At 40.1% G+C, this 16,481-nt stretch overlaps 1 protein-coding gene across 1 annotated transcript; it reads right to left on the bottom strand.

Annotated features, from left to right (window-relative positions):
• Nucleotides 1–1,203: 1,203 nt before the first annotated feature.
• On the bottom strand, nucleotides 1,204–13,614 carry SPATA4 (spermatogenesis associated 4). The gene is made up of 6 exons (XM_044224089.1): nucleotides 13,397–13,614; nucleotides 12,491–12,620; nucleotides 12,010–12,128; nucleotides 11,682–11,902; nucleotides 4,231–4,347; nucleotides 1,204–1,247 (listed from the first exon to the last, which is right to left on the bottom strand). Exons 1-6 carry the CDS (start codon nucleotides 13,612–13,614, stop codon nucleotides 1,204–1,206), a joined length of 849 nt encoding a protein of 282 aa, XP_044080024.1.
• Nucleotides 13,615–16,481: the final 2,867 nt, after the last annotated feature.

Here is a 16,481-nt window from a genome sequence, read left to right as displayed (position 1 = left end):
GTTCCTATAACCTTTATATTTTATGGGTTGAAAGTTATTCTCATAATCTTCTACTTTAGATTTGTCCCATTAGAACGCAAGATTCGCAGATAAATAACCTATAGCTGGTAACTTATGCCTTTAAACTGTACCCTTTACCTCAGATAAAACTGGATTCTAAACACACTCCCAAGAAGTAATCCTATTTCATTGGGGCTCTCTTTACTTTCTTTTTCTAAATATTACCTGCCCCAAAATGTGAAATTAAACTGGGAAGTCTCTGGAGATAGAAATTCTAATAAAGCCAAGCGTTCAGAAATGCTCAACCACTGACAAGAGTGTAGCTGGAAATTCACAGGCACATCATGGGATTCCGCATTTGAACACTCCTGTTGGAAGTCGCAAATGAGACTGTTAATGAGATAGCATAAAGGCATGAATAATGCCCATTGAAGAAAAATGTCTGCATGTGAATATAAAATTATAAGAATGTATGAAATATCATTGCTCTTTCAAGATATCAGCTCTCTTTGGTTTCCTTCTACTGAAATTATGGGGAGTGGAAGCAACCAGTAGGAAATATTTAATTGACCTGGATGACTTGCTAAACACCAGAACCAAATTCCAAGAGAAGCACAATTTTCCTTTCCCACCACTCACTATCAAAAGGGACACCTATTTTTTAAAAATGTTTCAAGCCAGGCTATTTATGGGGGTAAACAACTTTCTCTGTGGGCCAGTGTATAATAATAATCATTCAGAATAAATTTGTTTATGAATGCATGTGATGTGAGAATATATATCAGGCAAAGTAGTAGCTCTTTTCATTTCTAATGAGGAAAATGTATTACAAAGTAGACTCACCATCCCTACAGGATTTATGAGAAATAACTTTTACTCGTCATGGTGAATTATGTTAAACTGTACCTTTAAAATTATTCTTGCTCATTCTGTGTTATTTGATTTTGTATTTTTAACAGTAACCACACGGGTGTTTAATAAATGGTTGTTGAATTGAAAAAGCATGTTCTTCAGCCCAACTATGGATGAGATACCACTTTAATTTACTAATATATCCAAGACTAGGTAATTCTGTCCCCTCAGTGTGGCAGGAGATGGTGGCATCGCTTCTTCAAAGCCATTAGATGGGTACTTTTCAAGCTTACTTTTCCTCGTTTCTGATAGATTTCCTGGCAGATTAAAAAGAACATCTTCCAGCTTGCTTCACACATGTTTCCTAAGTGGATTACCACCAGCACCTGTATTTCCTGGAATATTTAAATAAACAACATTAAAATCAGTTTGTGGTTATTAGATATTTGCACAACGATCAGTGTTTCTAACATGTGACACATGCAGAATGCTGGGCAGCAGGCTAAGCTCAGGTTCGTCCAGATGCCTGGTAAACAGAATATTTAAAGCATGTGTGAGAGTAGCCGTAAATTAAAAAATCTGAATGTCACCCACTTCCAAAAGTCATTAGCCACGCCTAAAATAGCCAGGGCTGATTTGGGTGTATCTGACACCGAATATGCCTGTTATTTTTGGACGTTGCTTCTGAAAGCAGCTGAGGCAACGGTGCCATGATTTTCACAGTGCCAAGGTTTGGCAGACGCACGGGGTTCATCGTTGAGTTTCTGGAACTCGGTGCTGAAGCCTCCAAGCTGCCCAGACTCAGTTCGAACGAGAGGAGCCAGTGACACCTAAGAAATCTGCCCCCCCAACCCCCCGCTGGTCTCATATTTGCTAGATGTGAGGTTTAGGAAAACAAATGGAAGAATTTAAGTGTTAAAGAAAACAAAACAAAACAAAAAAAGCAATGACCAATCTAACAATTTTCACCACCTCTCAGATCATTAGAAGCTTCTACGATGAATGGCCTGTGGTTTCAGTGTCGTGTGCACACAATCTTAGATGGTGAACTGGGACCCAGTTCCTGTGGTCTAGTTCTGCTTCTCCTTCCACTGACTTTCAAATTCTGTGCGCTGACCTGAGCTTACCACTCTACTCTTTTATGAGAAACAACTGAAAAAGGAGGAGAGTGGGGAGATGGGGTAACCCACAGGGGAGGAATGATGGGCATGGAGGGGGCACGTGATGTGAGGACAACTGGGTGTTATATGCAACTAGTGAACCACTGAACACCACACCAAAAACGAACGATGTACTATATGCTGGCTAATTGAATTTAAACGTAAAAAAGAAACAACTGAAATGGAATCCCTTGAACGAATTTGGGAAGAAAATAAAGTTGAGCAAAACAGCTCTCATCCGTATAATTACCAAAGTCCGTTCGATTTGCTCATTACTTTCCATTCTGCCTAGATTAAGAGAATCCAGGTATCTGGAATAGGACTGAGAGACGTAAAAAGACAAAAGCCTGTTTCTTCTCATCCTGATCTGCCCTGAAAACCCCCATAGGCCCATCATCTACTTTTAAAAGGCTAGAAAAAGACCACCGAAGTGAGAGGGACTCAGAAAAAGAGAGCACAGGATAAAATGGGGGAGAAGTTATTCATAGCGGCTCAGACATGATTCAAATTGTAAAAGCAAGAATCCACTCTACTAGGGAGTTCTGATCTGAAATAATGATAGCATTATTTTTCCAAAAAGTCCTATGTGACCTTGAAGTTTTTCTGAAAAGAGAACAGAAATGAGGAATGCTCTTTAGCAATTCAAGTCCCGGGAGGCATCATTTTCTCAAATACGGACCCTTTGCATCTGTTGCTCACACTGGAAGGAAGCCCTGCTGCAACTCTGTCCTTCTGCCATTTCTCTGCAGGTCTCAAAGCAAGTGGTCCTGTGCTTCCCCGGCCCCAGTCAGGTCCAAGCAGCTGGAGGGGTTCACGAGCAAGTGAACCCAAAGCGCCCCGTGCAGACTACCCCCCCGACCCCGCACTGACTGGGCCTCAGCCTGCCGGGGCTTCCACTGCAGGCCTCCCTATGGGCAGGAGGTTGAGACAGGGTGAAGGAGAGGCTGTGGGCCCAAAATCTGAGGGTGAAACTATGGATACATTTTTTTTTTTTTCATAGAAACATCATTAACTCACTCCGTTGGGTTCTGTCGTGCTGAGTTCCATGCCTCAGGCATGTGAGGAGTTGGAGGTTTTCAGGGCCTGGCCTAATGTCTAGATGTTAAGTGCGCCCTGAGAAGCAGTAGCTCTAGCGGGAGTGACATGTGATCAAATAGAGCTTGGAAAACACTCGATTGGCATCTCTGCTCTTTAATATTTACAATGCACATTAGCATATAAAAGGCTCTGTGAAATCCTAAGTTGAAAGGAAGGAATCTGTTGACATTGCTTTTCCAGACCTTATGTAAATAAAGACCTTTTTTTCTCCCATGAAATCCCTTAGCATGGTAGAAAGCATCCCCTGTAGCAGATGTCCCCAAATATCTTCCATCAAAGGCCTGACAGCCAATATTTCAGACTTTGTGGTAGGTTTGTCAGATAAAAGTTGGACCCTCAGTTAAATCTGAATTTCAGATAAACTGAATAATTTTTAATAAATATATGTCTTCAACATGTCCCCAGAATTATTAGTTGTATTGGTTCTGTCTTTCTGTATTCGCTAAGTCTAGAAACTTCTTTGTGGGCAATGCTGGCCCGTGACTGGGCTGTGACTTGGCTCTGCTGTTGGGCGAAATGTGCCGCAGACAAGGCATAAAGAACAGGTGTGGCCAGCTTCCAATACAACGTTATTTATGGACGTGGAAATTTGAATTTTATATAATGTTCTTGTGTCAGGAAATATCACTTTTCTTTTGATATATTTTTTTCAGCCACAGAAGAATGTGAAAGCCATCCTTAACTTGCAGGCTGTGTAAAAACAGGCAGGATACTGACTTGGGCCTGTGGGCAGTGGTTTGCCATACGATCAATGCTTTCTGAACTACCAGGGTTTCAACAAGTGGCTTCTCATGATACAACCGCTGGGGAAATTAAGGCATGCATGTGTCCTTTGCTGCCTTGAGACGATCCGTCACCCCTGCTAGAGAACTGAGCTTTGAGCTCTGCTGATGAGCCCTGCCTGTTCCAGACTCACCTGTCTCTAAGAAATCATAGCAGAAATGATGGTGCTTAGCAGACCCCGGGGTCCTCCCATCTGTCAAAAGAATAGCAGCCTAGCAACCCTACGCACAGTGGTAGACTGAAGGCCTAGACCGATGTTTTAACTACTTTTTGAAATGTAAAGGAACAAAGTAGAAACCGTCATTTAACTGGTAACAAGTTAAAAATAACAACTCACGTAAAACAGGAGCAACGCCTTCCCTTGAAATCATGGCCTTGTGCTTGCACCCAGAGACTTGGGGAGGGAGACGACTGAGAGTAAGTTCTCCCACTGTTGGTTTGACCTCAAACCATTCTAGAAAATATGAGTACAGAAACTCTTGGTTAGAAATTCATTATAGCCATGGCCAAAATAAGATGCCACAGTTTACAAATTGGGCAAATTCTTTAGACGCCTCTTTGATCATCGTCCTAAGAGTGGTGTGGAGAGGGAGGTTATTAGACCTTTCCCGACATTGTCCACACCTATGAGCCACAAAATAGTTGCTTTAAAGACAATATATTTGTGTTCCTATTGGTTTCTTAATAAGTTTTTTTAATAATATGTATACAGAAAAGTGGTCAAATCATGTGTTTGCAGTCTATCAAATTTTTGGAATGAATACACCTGGAGTGTATTATTAGTACAAATCCTCTGCTTATCCCTCCCATACAGCACCCTAAAAAGAGAACACTGTATTGACTTCTGTCATAACAGGTGAGATGATATTTTTATATTTCATATAACAAAATCATACAGGATTTATTTCATTTTTCAAAACTGTTTATACTATAAAAAGTGTGACTTAAAATTACTTCTATGTTTCCTACATTTCTCATTAAATCCATAAACTATCACACTTGGGCATTAATTTCCCTGTGCTTCTAAAGATCACTTACCCCTCCTCTGTAGCCCTCAGCCTTCACTGAGGCTTGAAGAAGAGTCTAAGGTAATTTCTACTCATCAGTCAGACCCTGTTGGTGCTCTATACAGCTCTGGTCAGTAACATTCTCAGACCTATAATTATCATAGTTAATTACTTTGAGCTTAAAATCAGGAGTCTCAAAAATCAAGACTGGTAAGAGTAGAATATTGTTCAAGAATCTGAAGGGTTGAAGTGGTCCATAGCTAAAGAGAAATTGGTCAAAGAAAGACAAGAGAGATAGAGGTTAGCTTTGCACAAAGAGGGACATTCAAAGAGAAAAGTAAATAGTTGTGTTTTTCTCTAGAAATCTCAACTAGAGCCAATGAGAAGCAAAAATGGTGAGACCGACTAAAGGTAAGCAAATGTTAGGTATAAAGAATAATTTTATCTGGTTTGTCGTATTAAAAAAATAACTTGACAAATAAAATGCTGAAGAGTGGTAGGGGGCTGGCCAGGAGTCATGAGTGTCATAGTGTTTTAGGGTCCTCATAGTTAGAGAAAGTAAAGATATTAATTTCAGATTAGGATAAATTTACATGTTAAAATGTTTAGGGTGGCACTAAAAAGAGTAGACATTTAAAATTTTCCAAATTAGTAGGGATCAGGTGTGGGGGGAGTCTTTAAAAAAAATTTAATCTGAAAGAAAAGATAGGTGAGACAAAAACAAGAAACAGAAAAAGAAAGCAAAGACCATGAAATAATATGATAGATGTGAATGCAAATGCAACAGTAGGCAGTTCTACTGAATTCATAACATTTAAAATCACAGTCAATGAAATAACAAAGATCCATGCAACAGAATACTTCAAAGATGAATTGCAAGACTTGCTTTAGCAAGTGTCAGCACTTACTGTAAAGCAATAGTAACTAAGACAGTGTGGTGTTGCAGTCGCTCAGGGGTAGACAAGACCAGCAAGTGCCCGGAAACAGGCCCATATATATATAAAGAAACCGGAAACATTTGAGACATGAGGGTGTTACGAACCAGTGAGAAAAGAACAAGATTGTTCAAGAAATGGTCTGCAACAGAACTTGTTCTCCATTTCATTTGCAGACAAATTCAGATCTTAAGAGACTAACCCCTTACCAAATCTATGCTTTGCAAACATTTTTTTTTCCATTTTGTAGGTTCCTTTTTCACTCTTTTCTTTTTTATGTGGAAGCCTTTTTGATAGAATCCCGTGTTTGTTTTGCTTTTGTTTCTTGTGCTTCAGATGTCATCTCCAAAAAATCATTGCCAATGCCAGTGTTAAGAAAGTTTTTTCCTGTGTACTCTTCTAGTTGTTTTATGGCTTCGGGTCTTGTGTTTAAGACCTGTTCTGGTCTTATGCTGGGGTTGAGGTAAGGGTCCAATCTCATTCTTCCTACAAGTGCATATCCAATTTTCTCAGCATGATTTGTTGAGATTATCTTTTCCCCATTGTGTGTTCTTGGTATCCTTAGTGAAGATCAAGTGTCTGTAAATGAATGGATGTATTTCTGGACTTGCCATTTTGTTTCATTGGTCTATATGTTTTTATGCCGGTATCTTACTATTTTAATTACTATAGCTTTGTATTACAGTGTGAAATCAGGAAGTCTGATGCCTCCAGCTTTGTTCTTCTTTCTCAAGATTGCTTTTGGCTTTTTGGGTTCTTTTTTGTTTCCATAGGAATTCAGGATTGTTTTTTCTATTTCTGTAAAGACTACCATTGAAATTCTGCAAGCTTGCTTTGAATCTATAGATCGATTTGGTAGTATAGACATTTTAACAATATTAATTCTTCTAATCCATGAACATGGGATGTCTTTCCATTTATCTCTCTTCTTTTATTTCCTTCATCAGTGTTTTATAATTCATAATATATAACTATGTAAAATGTAATATCCAAAACATAAAAGGACTCATAAAATTCAATAGTGGACAAAACAAATAACCCAACTAAAAACTGGGTAAAGGACCTGAGTAGACATTTCTCAAAATAAGGAATACAGGAGCACTGCCTGTCTTGGTTAGTGGAGTGTGTGACTCCCGATCTTGGGGTTATGAGTTTGAGCCCCATGTTGAGTGTAGATCGTACTTAAAAAATACATTCTTTTGGGGCGCCTGGGTGGCTCAGTGGGTTTAAGCTTCTACCTTCAGCTCAGGTCATGATCCCAGGGTCCTGGGATCAAGCTCCGCATCCCGCTTTCTGCTTGGTGGGGAGCCTGCTTCACCCCCACACCCACGCTCTGCCTGCTTATGCCTACTTGTGATCTCTGTCTGTCAAATAAATAAATAAAATCTTTTTAAAAAATACAGTCTTTTAAAAAACAAGATATACAAATGGCCAACAGATATTTAAAGAGGTACTCAACATCACTAATCATGATCAGTAATCAGGGAGATGCAGTCAAAACCACAGTAACATATCATCATACACCTGTTAGAATCACTATTATCAAAAAATACAAAATATAAAAAGTGTTGGTGAGAATTAGAAGAAAAGAGAACCCTTCTACACTGTTGGCAGAATGTAAATTTGTACAGCCATTATGGAAAATAGTATGAAGACCCAAAATTAAAAATAGAAATACTGTATGATCCAACAATACCATTTCTGGGTATATATTCAAAGGAAATGAAATCAGTATTTCAGAGAGGTATCTGTACCATGTTCATTGCAACATTTTTCATAGTAGCCAAAGATATGGAAATATCCAAAATGCATGAATGTATAAAGAAAATGCAGTATGAATGTGTACACACACACACACACACACAATGGAATATATATATTTTTTAAAGATTTTATTTATGTATTTGACAGAGAGAGAGAGAGAGATCACAAGTAGGCCGGGGAGGGGGGCGGTGAGCGGGCTCCCTGCTGAGCAGAGAGCCCGATGTGGGGCTCAATCCCAGGACCCTGGGATCATGACCTGAGCCAAAGGCAGAGGCTTTAACCCACTGAGCCACCCAGGCGCCCCCGCACAATGGAATATTAATCAGCCTTTATGCTAAATGAAATAAGCAAAACATGGAAAAACAAATACTGCATGATTTCACTTCTAGGTGAACTCAAAAATAGAGTCATAGGAGCAGAGAGTAGAATGGTAACATCCAGGGATTGGGGGGAAGGGGACCTAGGGAGATGCTGGTCAAAGGTATGCAAGATGGGTAAATTCTGCAGGTCTAATATACAGCATAGTGAGTACAGTTAATAGTGTATCATGTACTTGAAATTTCCTAAAGCATTGATCCTAAGCATACTCACCACACCAAGCAAACAAAGAAAAAAAGAAGGAAACAAAGAAAAAAGAAGAAAACAAAGAAAATGACAATCATGTGAGATGATGGATATGTTTGATTGAAGTGATTATACAAGTATATGTACATCAAAACATGAAGTTGTATACCTTAAATATATATACTTTCTATTTGTCATTTATAACTCAATAAAGTTGAAAAAAATCATAAAAGTGAAAGGCTACATAGCAACAATTTTATAGATCTGTCTCCTGAGGCAAGGGAAATAAAAACAAAATAAACTATTGGGACTGCATAAAAATAAATAGCTTCTTCTCAGTGAAGGAAACAATAAAACTAAAAGGCAATCTGTGGAATGGGAGAAGATATTTGCAAATGACATATGTGGTAAATGGTCAGTATCCAAAAAATATAAAGAACTTATACAACTCAACACCCCCAAAAAAATCCAGTTTAAAAACAGGCAGGAGACATAAACAGATATTTCTTCAAAGACATCCAGATGGTCAACAGATACACGAAAAGATGCTCAACATCACTCATCATCAGGGAAATGCAAATCAAAATTACAATGAGATACCACTTCACACCTGTCAGAATCACTAAAATCAACGACACAAGAAAAGTGTTGGTGAGCATGTGGAGAAAAAGACCCCCTCAACGCCTGTCGGTGGGAATGCAAACTCATGCAGCCACTGCGGAAAACAATATGGAGCTTCCTTAAAAACAGAACCACCCAACAATCCAGTAATCATGCTATTGCGTATTTACCAGAAGAATACAAAAACACTAATTCAAAGAGATTAATATACTTCTGTGTTTATTGCAGCATTATTTACTCTAGCTAAACTATGGAAGCAGCCCAGGTGTCCATTGATAAATGAATAAAGAAGAGGTAGTATGTGTGTGTACGTAAATAATGGAATTTTACTCAACTGTAGAAATGAATGAAATCTTGCCATTTACAACAATGTGGATGGGGCTAGAGAGTACAATGCCAAGCCAAATAAATCAGAGAAAGACAAATACCGTATGATTTCCCTCACATGTGGACTTTAAGAAACAAAACAAATGAGCAAAGGAAAAAAAGGAGCAGCAAACCAAGAAACAGACTGTTACCTCTAGAGAACAAACTCAAGGTTACCAGAGGCAGGTGGATGGGGGGGATGGGCGCAGTAGGTGATGGGGATGAAGGTGTGCACTTGTGAGGAGCACTGGGCGACACGTGGAGGTGTTGAATGACTATATTGTACACCTGAAATGAATATAACACTGTATGCTAACTTTACTGGAATTGAAAATTTAAAAAAAAAGAAAAGAGAAAAGCTAAATAAACTTCAGGAAATTTAAATATAGGAGAATTTTTTTTTATAACCCCATGATGCCAACAGTATTAACCATGAAGTTTGTATTTTTCATTTCTGCCATAACAAATTTCCATTAAATTTGGTGACTTACAAACAACAGCCATTGTTATCTCAGAGTATAGAAATCTGAGAGCTTCTTTTTAGAGTCTCACCGGGCTGAAATCAAGGTGTTGGCAGGGCGGCATTCCTTCTGGAAGCCCTGGCGATGAATCCTCTCCCATGCTCATTCGGGTTTTTGGCAGAATGTCGAGGCTCAAAGTCGCTATCTGGTTGCTGGCTGTCCCCCGAGGTTGTTCTTCACTCGTTGAGGCCACGCCCCTACCTTCCTGTGGTCTCTGAATGGCCCCAGCAACAAGAGAAGGTTGAGGCCCTCTCACACTTCAGATCACTCCTATTTCCTCTTCTGCCTCATCGCTCGATTCCACTTGGAGAAAGATCTCTGCTTTTAAGTGCTCCTGGGATTAGACTGGACCCACTGAGTAACCCAGCATTAACTCCCTACTTCAAGGTCTGCAGCTTCTGCAAAGCCTCTTTTGCCCTGTCATGCTACATATTCACAGGTGCTGGGTCCTCGGGCATGAACAAGAATGGGAACCCCATTCTGCCTACTACAAAGATGGGTACAATCTAAATTAAGAAATAAACATGAATGAAATTAAGAAGAACATAAATTGTGTGCATGAACTGTTGTGTTGTTTTTTTTTTTAACATCAAGGATATTATAAACAAAGGTGGCACAACAGTGGTCACTATCAGAGGGAACTATGGAGAATCCAGTCAGAAGGACACCGGCAGAATGTGAAGGTATTGATAACGTGTCACGTCATAGAGCATAAAGGAGGGATACAGAAATGTTTAACCATTGTCGTCTTTAAATTGTACATACACATTATATGCATGCATGTATGATGAAAGTCACAGCAAAATTTGAATGTTTAAGAGACATACAAAAGAATATGAACATAAAATTCCACAACAGGATTAATAACCTCAATTCCTTCTCTACTCACAAATTCATGAGTGGAACCAGAAGTGAGAGCAAATCAAGGAAGAGAAACAAAAAATGACAGGCAATGGCAGATGAACAAAGTAACGGAGAACGAAATGCAATATACCCAACTCACAGTTAGGGTAAAGTGAAAGTTACTGCTCTCCTTTCCTTCCAGGGACTAGAGAGAAAATGGCTTTTCAGAAAATTGGGGTTCAAAAGAGAGGAATCCTAATGACTACAGCTACCTTATTCCTTAATGGTTTGGATGCCATGGTCACAATGAAGTCACTACATGCTAGAATCAAGGACTAAAAAATTCCAGGACTTCCGGGACACGAGTGGTGTTAGAAAAGAAAGAGAGAGAGAGAGATAAAGTTTACTTGCCATCTATTGGGACTCCGATGGCAAATGCTCTGGATGCTTTGAGAATATTTCAGTGATACCTGTGGAAGGTTGCCAAGGATTACCCCAATCTGCCTTGCCTTACCTTACCCAATCTACGCATGGAAGCTACTACAGAAAGGATAACACTGACCATATGATAAAGAGCATCTAGAGTGAATCATGGTAGTCAGGCTTTTCCTGTAGTACTTATATCCTGATGAAGTCTTAAATATTCCCATCTTCTTTAGTAACTTAAGACACTATATGAACTTCTTATTTCCCACAAAATTTTATGTGAACACTTTCACTAACATTTTTCTTCAAAGTATTAATATACTAGGTTAAGCTATGCTTGCATTAGAAAAATTATCACATAGGGGCGCCTGGGTGGCTCAGTAGGTTAAAGCCTCTGCCTTTGGCTCAGGTCATGATCTCAGGGTCCTGGGATCAGCCCGGCATTGGGTTCTCTGCTCAGCAGGGAGCCTGCTTCCCCCTCTCTCTCTGCCTGCCTCTCTGCCTCCTTGTGATCCCTGTCAAATAAATAAGTAAAATATTAAAAAAAAGGAAAATTATTACATAAACCACTCCAATGATAATAAATCATTCCACTGCTAGCATAAGGTAGCTATTTTCCCTTTAAGCCAGCGACAGCAAAAGTAGAAATGAGACCGACAACAACCAGCTTTTCTTTCATCTGTGCTCAAGTATAGCTTCATTAAGTTGGGAAGAGCTCAACTATTTCCAAGGAAAACTTACTTGGATTCAATTTTCTGCTCAATTTTCTTTGCAACATTTGTAAAAGCAAGAGGAACTCTACTTTAAGTTCATTGCTGAGTATGTTGGGATTGCTTATCATTTCGGATAACCTGATGTTATTTTTAATCGACTTTGAAGCTGTAGACCGAGGGACCAGGGGCAAATGCATCTGGTAACTATAGTCCGTGAAATTTACGAGGTCATCCTGGATGCTTTTAATTCTGGAAACAAAAAATGAAGAACTGTTGAAAAGCCACATTTTCGTAATGAGACTGATATCAAATTTTCATCTTAAACTGTATTGCTAGAAAAATTCCAAATGACTTACTCTCGATGTGTTAACAAGGTATAAACCTCTTGGATCAGGATTTCAGGTACTCCAGCTTTGCAATGAATTGTTCCATGGATTAGCTCTTTAGATAATTTAAATTTTTTTCTTGCCAGGAACTTTAATAGTAGAAAGAAAGTATTTTCATTATAAGAAGTTCTATACAAATCTCCAATTACAATGAATTCACTTTAATCCCCCTTTTTGTCTCTTAACTAATTTTTTTGTGTTTAACATGTTAATTATTAAAAATTATTATTCTTCAGCAAGAAAACCAATTATTCTGTTCCATTCCAATTTGAAATGAGTATGCTCAGTTTCATAATGACACTTGACAAACTTTAATAACATTATTTTTAATTACAGAGAGATGAGCAGCCAACTCCAACACACACCCACACATTGTAGATATCTGAGAGGTCAGGAGTACACCTTTAAAGACACAAGATTCTTAGCAAAGTGCGAGTGACTGCGAACTTACCTGCTCCAACTGTGCCCAGTTATTCAACTTGACTTTCAAAGAAGTTCCATTTTCAAAGGATGACAATTTAAGGTCCCAGGGATAATATATAGTGAATATTTCTGCAATCAGGAAACCATTTGAAAAATCCCTGATCCATAAGATAGCATTAAGGAAATGAAATAAAATGTAGTTATTTTAACAGCTGTAGTATTTTATAATCAATTAACACCGATTAAATGAATATTCCATACTGATGGCAAATAACTTATAAAATTACATTTTTGGATCAGTGCTCTGGGGAAGATTTGCTATGGAATAGAGTTTTGATAAGATTAGATACACACCAGAGGCTTTGGCGTCCTTTTTATGAACCCATACTGTTTGTCTGTATTGAATCTGCCTTTTAAGAAATATCGAAATTAGTAAACCAGAGTCCTTGACTGCCAAAAATGTGATCGTCTTCCTATTTGTGGAAGTTAGTTCGCATTCCCAGAGCAGATATGAACTGCCTGTTAGGTGTGGGGTGGCTGACTGAAGGAGACAGACGCCATCCGGAGGGTAACCTGATCCCCACGGCTGCTAGTTGATGTCCAGCGTCTCTAAAGAAGGAGGCTTGACTGTTGAAATGTTTTTGTGGACACCGAGGCGCTCTACATTAGCCTAAGTCTGAACTGTGATGATTGACTGAACGGGTAAATGGGAGGATGCGTCCTCGTGTGTGGTGTAGACCCGCTCCCCAGAGCAGCGGGTCTGTTTGTGCGGGTGTGCGCTGAGCCGGCAGGGGTCTGGCTCGGAAACCTAGACTGGGCGGAGCAGGCAAGCTGAGTGGGGCGGCCCCTGAGCGGCGGCGGGGCAGGAGGGGCAAGGGGGTCGTCCGTGGGTCCCCGGGATGCTCTGGCCAGTGTAGGCGGCTCGCTCCTGCACCTGTTGACGTTCCTGGGGAAGAAAGTGAGATCCAGGCCCTGCAGCCAGCGCAGAACCGACCGAGACAGGCGGGAGCTCTTCGGTGGATGAGGATAGACCAGACATTTCTTAGGCTTCCCTCGGGTGGGAGCAGCTGGCTGTAGCGAAAATGACGGTGACTTGGGCAGGGCTGCCGCCGGCTGTATCAAAACCCCTCGTCTCAGGCCGGCGGCAGCCATGTCGCTTTCTGAGTTGCTATGGCAGCACCCGCGGCGGGGCGGGGCCTGCGGGGGCGGAGCCTCAGCGAGGCCGAGGGAACTTGGGGGTGGGGCGGGTCCTCGGCGCTGTTGGGCGGGGCCTGTGGGTGGGCGGGGCTTCAGTGCGGTAGGCGGGGGCCAAGGGGGGTTCCCCCAGTTTGGGGAGCTAACGCTTGGGAATGGGGGACAAGATCCTTGGCCTCATTGGGTGGACGCTTTCAATTTTGGCTGTGGTTAGACTCACTTCTAACCAACTTGGAACTACCACCCAAACCCCTTGATTGCCCTTATGAATTTACTTTTTTTAAACATTGTGGTTTCAGCCCACAAAATAAGCCTGAAAAAGACCTATTTTCAGTCAAGCATTTTGAGGAGGATATGAAAAGCCGGTCGGTTTTTGTTCAGAAATTGTCAGTGATAGTGTATTTGCTCCAAAACGCCAAAGAAAAAGTTTTTGGAATTAAAAGGAACGATGTCTAACGTTTACAGATTTAACATGCTTCCTTAGTTATGACATTCATAAAAATAGATAATATTCAAAATTATTAAAAAATAATTTGTAAGTTTTCACATTTCACAAAGATGCCCTTGTACATATGATTCTTTCTTTCAACAATTATTTGAATCCCTAGTATGTGCCAGGCACTGACCTAGTCATCTGGGATTTATCAGTGAACAATGCATAAAAAAAAAAATGATTGCAGAGCCAACATCATCAGTTATAAATTAAATATTTACATAACAGATTAAAATCCTTTAAAGTTTTTGCAAAAAATAGTCACTTAGTGTGGCATATAGATATGTTTATAGTATCTATGTAATAATATATCTATGTAATAATATCTATATGCCACTTAATTATATATAATATATTATTATTATGCAAGATAAAATATGGGTTAGATCTTGATAGTGGAGGTCTATGATATTTTGCTGAATGTTTACTCATAAACACATTTATTAATGAATCTGTATATGGTTTAAAAAAAAAAGAAGAAAGGAGCACCTGGGTGGCTCAGTTGGTTGAGCAACTGCCTTCGGCTCAGGTCATGATCCTGGAGTCCCAGGATCAAGTCCCACATCAGGCCTTCTGCTCATCAGGTAGCTGGCTTCTCCCTCTGCCCCTTGCCCCTTTCATGCTTGCTCTCTCTCTCTCAAATAGATAAAAAATCTTAAAAAAAAATAAGAAGAAAGTGTTTTCTTCTTTCCCAATGAAGTTTTCCTTTAAGGTTCATTCATTCAGTGAATTTTTTTTTTTTTTTGAGGAGCCCTTCTGTGCTATGTTATGCATTAGATCTTCATGATCCAATACTGTAGCCACGAGCCGCCTGTGGCGATTTAGATATAAATTTAAATAAAATAAGATGAGTAACACTGGCTACATTTCAACTGTTTAATACCAACATGTGGCCAGTGGCTGTGTTGTAGAGTGCAGCTACCCTGTCATTGCGGGAGGTTCCATTAGACAGCTGTGTGCTGGATTATTTATAGAAGGTACACAGATATAAATATCAGTAAAAAGATCATGTACACTGAAAAGCTCTGCCACGATAAAAATATGTTAGTATCAGGGAGGAAGCAAACAATTTGGCCCGAGGGACTCTAGGAGTCCTTTTGGAGAAAGTGACCTTTGATTTGGATCTTGTAAGGTTGTATTTTAGATTATTTATGACAGAGGTTTTGGAGGACCGGGTCTACTTTTTATTAGTGATGTGACTTCAGGCAAATTATATAACCATTTTTATTTGTAAAAGAAGAAAATAAGTAGCATGTACCTCAGAGGGTTGTGTTAAGGAGTAAATGAACAATATGCAAAGAGCCTAGAACAAGTGTAAATTATTATTTCTAAGACAGGGGATCTGTGGGATGAGGGCGACGGGGAAGTTCCACACGGAATGATTGCTGTGCGCAAAAGCACAGATGATATCATCTGAGATTTGAGAGTCTTTCAATGAGTTTGGGGAAATAACTCATCATTAAGGTTAGAGAAAGTGCCTAGGCTTTGGCATAAATTCTAAGGCAATATTCAGGTAGTAACGGCTAAGGAGGGAGATTAGGGCCCAACTGAGCAGTGTTGCTAAGAGTCAGACCTTTCCTGTAATAAAGACGCCACTTGTTAGACACATTTCTGTTTCAGACGCACCGTTCTCTATTTAGCTTGTGGGAATGCCACAGTGTGATTTCTCCTTTGCTAAAACTTTTATTCAATTGTGACAATAGGGGGAGCTAGAGAGGGGCTGGGAGGGGAAGAGAAGGAGAGAGGGAAGGGGCATTTGCTGTTTCCCCTTCTGCGGGCCTTTCATCAGGGTGTCACCACAGCAACAAAGCTTAACCTGGCAGTGACAGCTGGTTCCGCTCTCCAACCTTTTTTTTTTTTTTAGCTCTCCTGGAGCAGATTTCATCATACTCCCTCAGATGTTTAGCAAGCACTGAGAAGTGACCCTCCTTCCAGAGACAAGGATTTTACTCCCGGACGGCCTTTCTGAGCTCTGAAGAGTTGACACCAGCCCCGTAGTTACCGTCCTCCTTCAAGAGTCATTCTATGGAACTTTCCCTCCAAGTTCTAGGCTCTTATAACCCTAATTTCTTAAATCTGTTCTAGCAGTGGCAATTGCTTCCTGAATCATCCATTTCTGTTAGTTTGACTGACGTAGGAAAGACATTAGGTTTCGAAGCCGAGGGCCAAAATCTTTGGTGCAAAAAGGTGATTTTATTAAAGTGCGGGAACGGGACCCGTGGGCAGAGAGGTCCTGGCAATGGGGTCATGAGGAGTGGCCCTTTAGATACTTTCAAGTTGGGAGGGGGTTATGGATAATGAAAGTCTCTAAGGAATTTTGGAAGCACGGTTT

Source organism: Neovison vison, chromosome 11, assembly GCF_020171115.1.
Source record: "Neovison vison isolate M4711 chromosome 11, ASM_NN_V1, whole genome shotgun sequence".
Classification (NCBI taxonomy): domain Eukaryota; kingdom Metazoa; phylum Chordata; class Mammalia; order Carnivora; family Mustelidae; genus Neogale; species Neogale vison.
The sequence above is the reverse complement of the archived record's forward strand: the minus strand, read 5'-3'. Positions and strand labels throughout refer to the sequence as shown.

Bases quoted from the DNA above. Each gene is read 5' to 3' on its own strand.
- SPATA4 (XM_044224089.1), bottom strand. From the start codon at position 13,614: ATGGCTGCCGCCGGCCTGAGACGAGGGGTTTTGATACAGCCGGCGGCA. The intron at 11,903-12,009 runs GTAAGTCATTTG...TTTTGTTTCCAG, and splicing joins ACCTTGTTAACACATCGAGA to AATTAAAAGCATCCAGGATG. The intron at 1,248-4,230 runs GTGAGTTGTTAT...TAAATATTCCAG, and splicing joins AGGCGTTGCTCCTGTTTTAC to GAAATACAGGTGCTGGTGGT.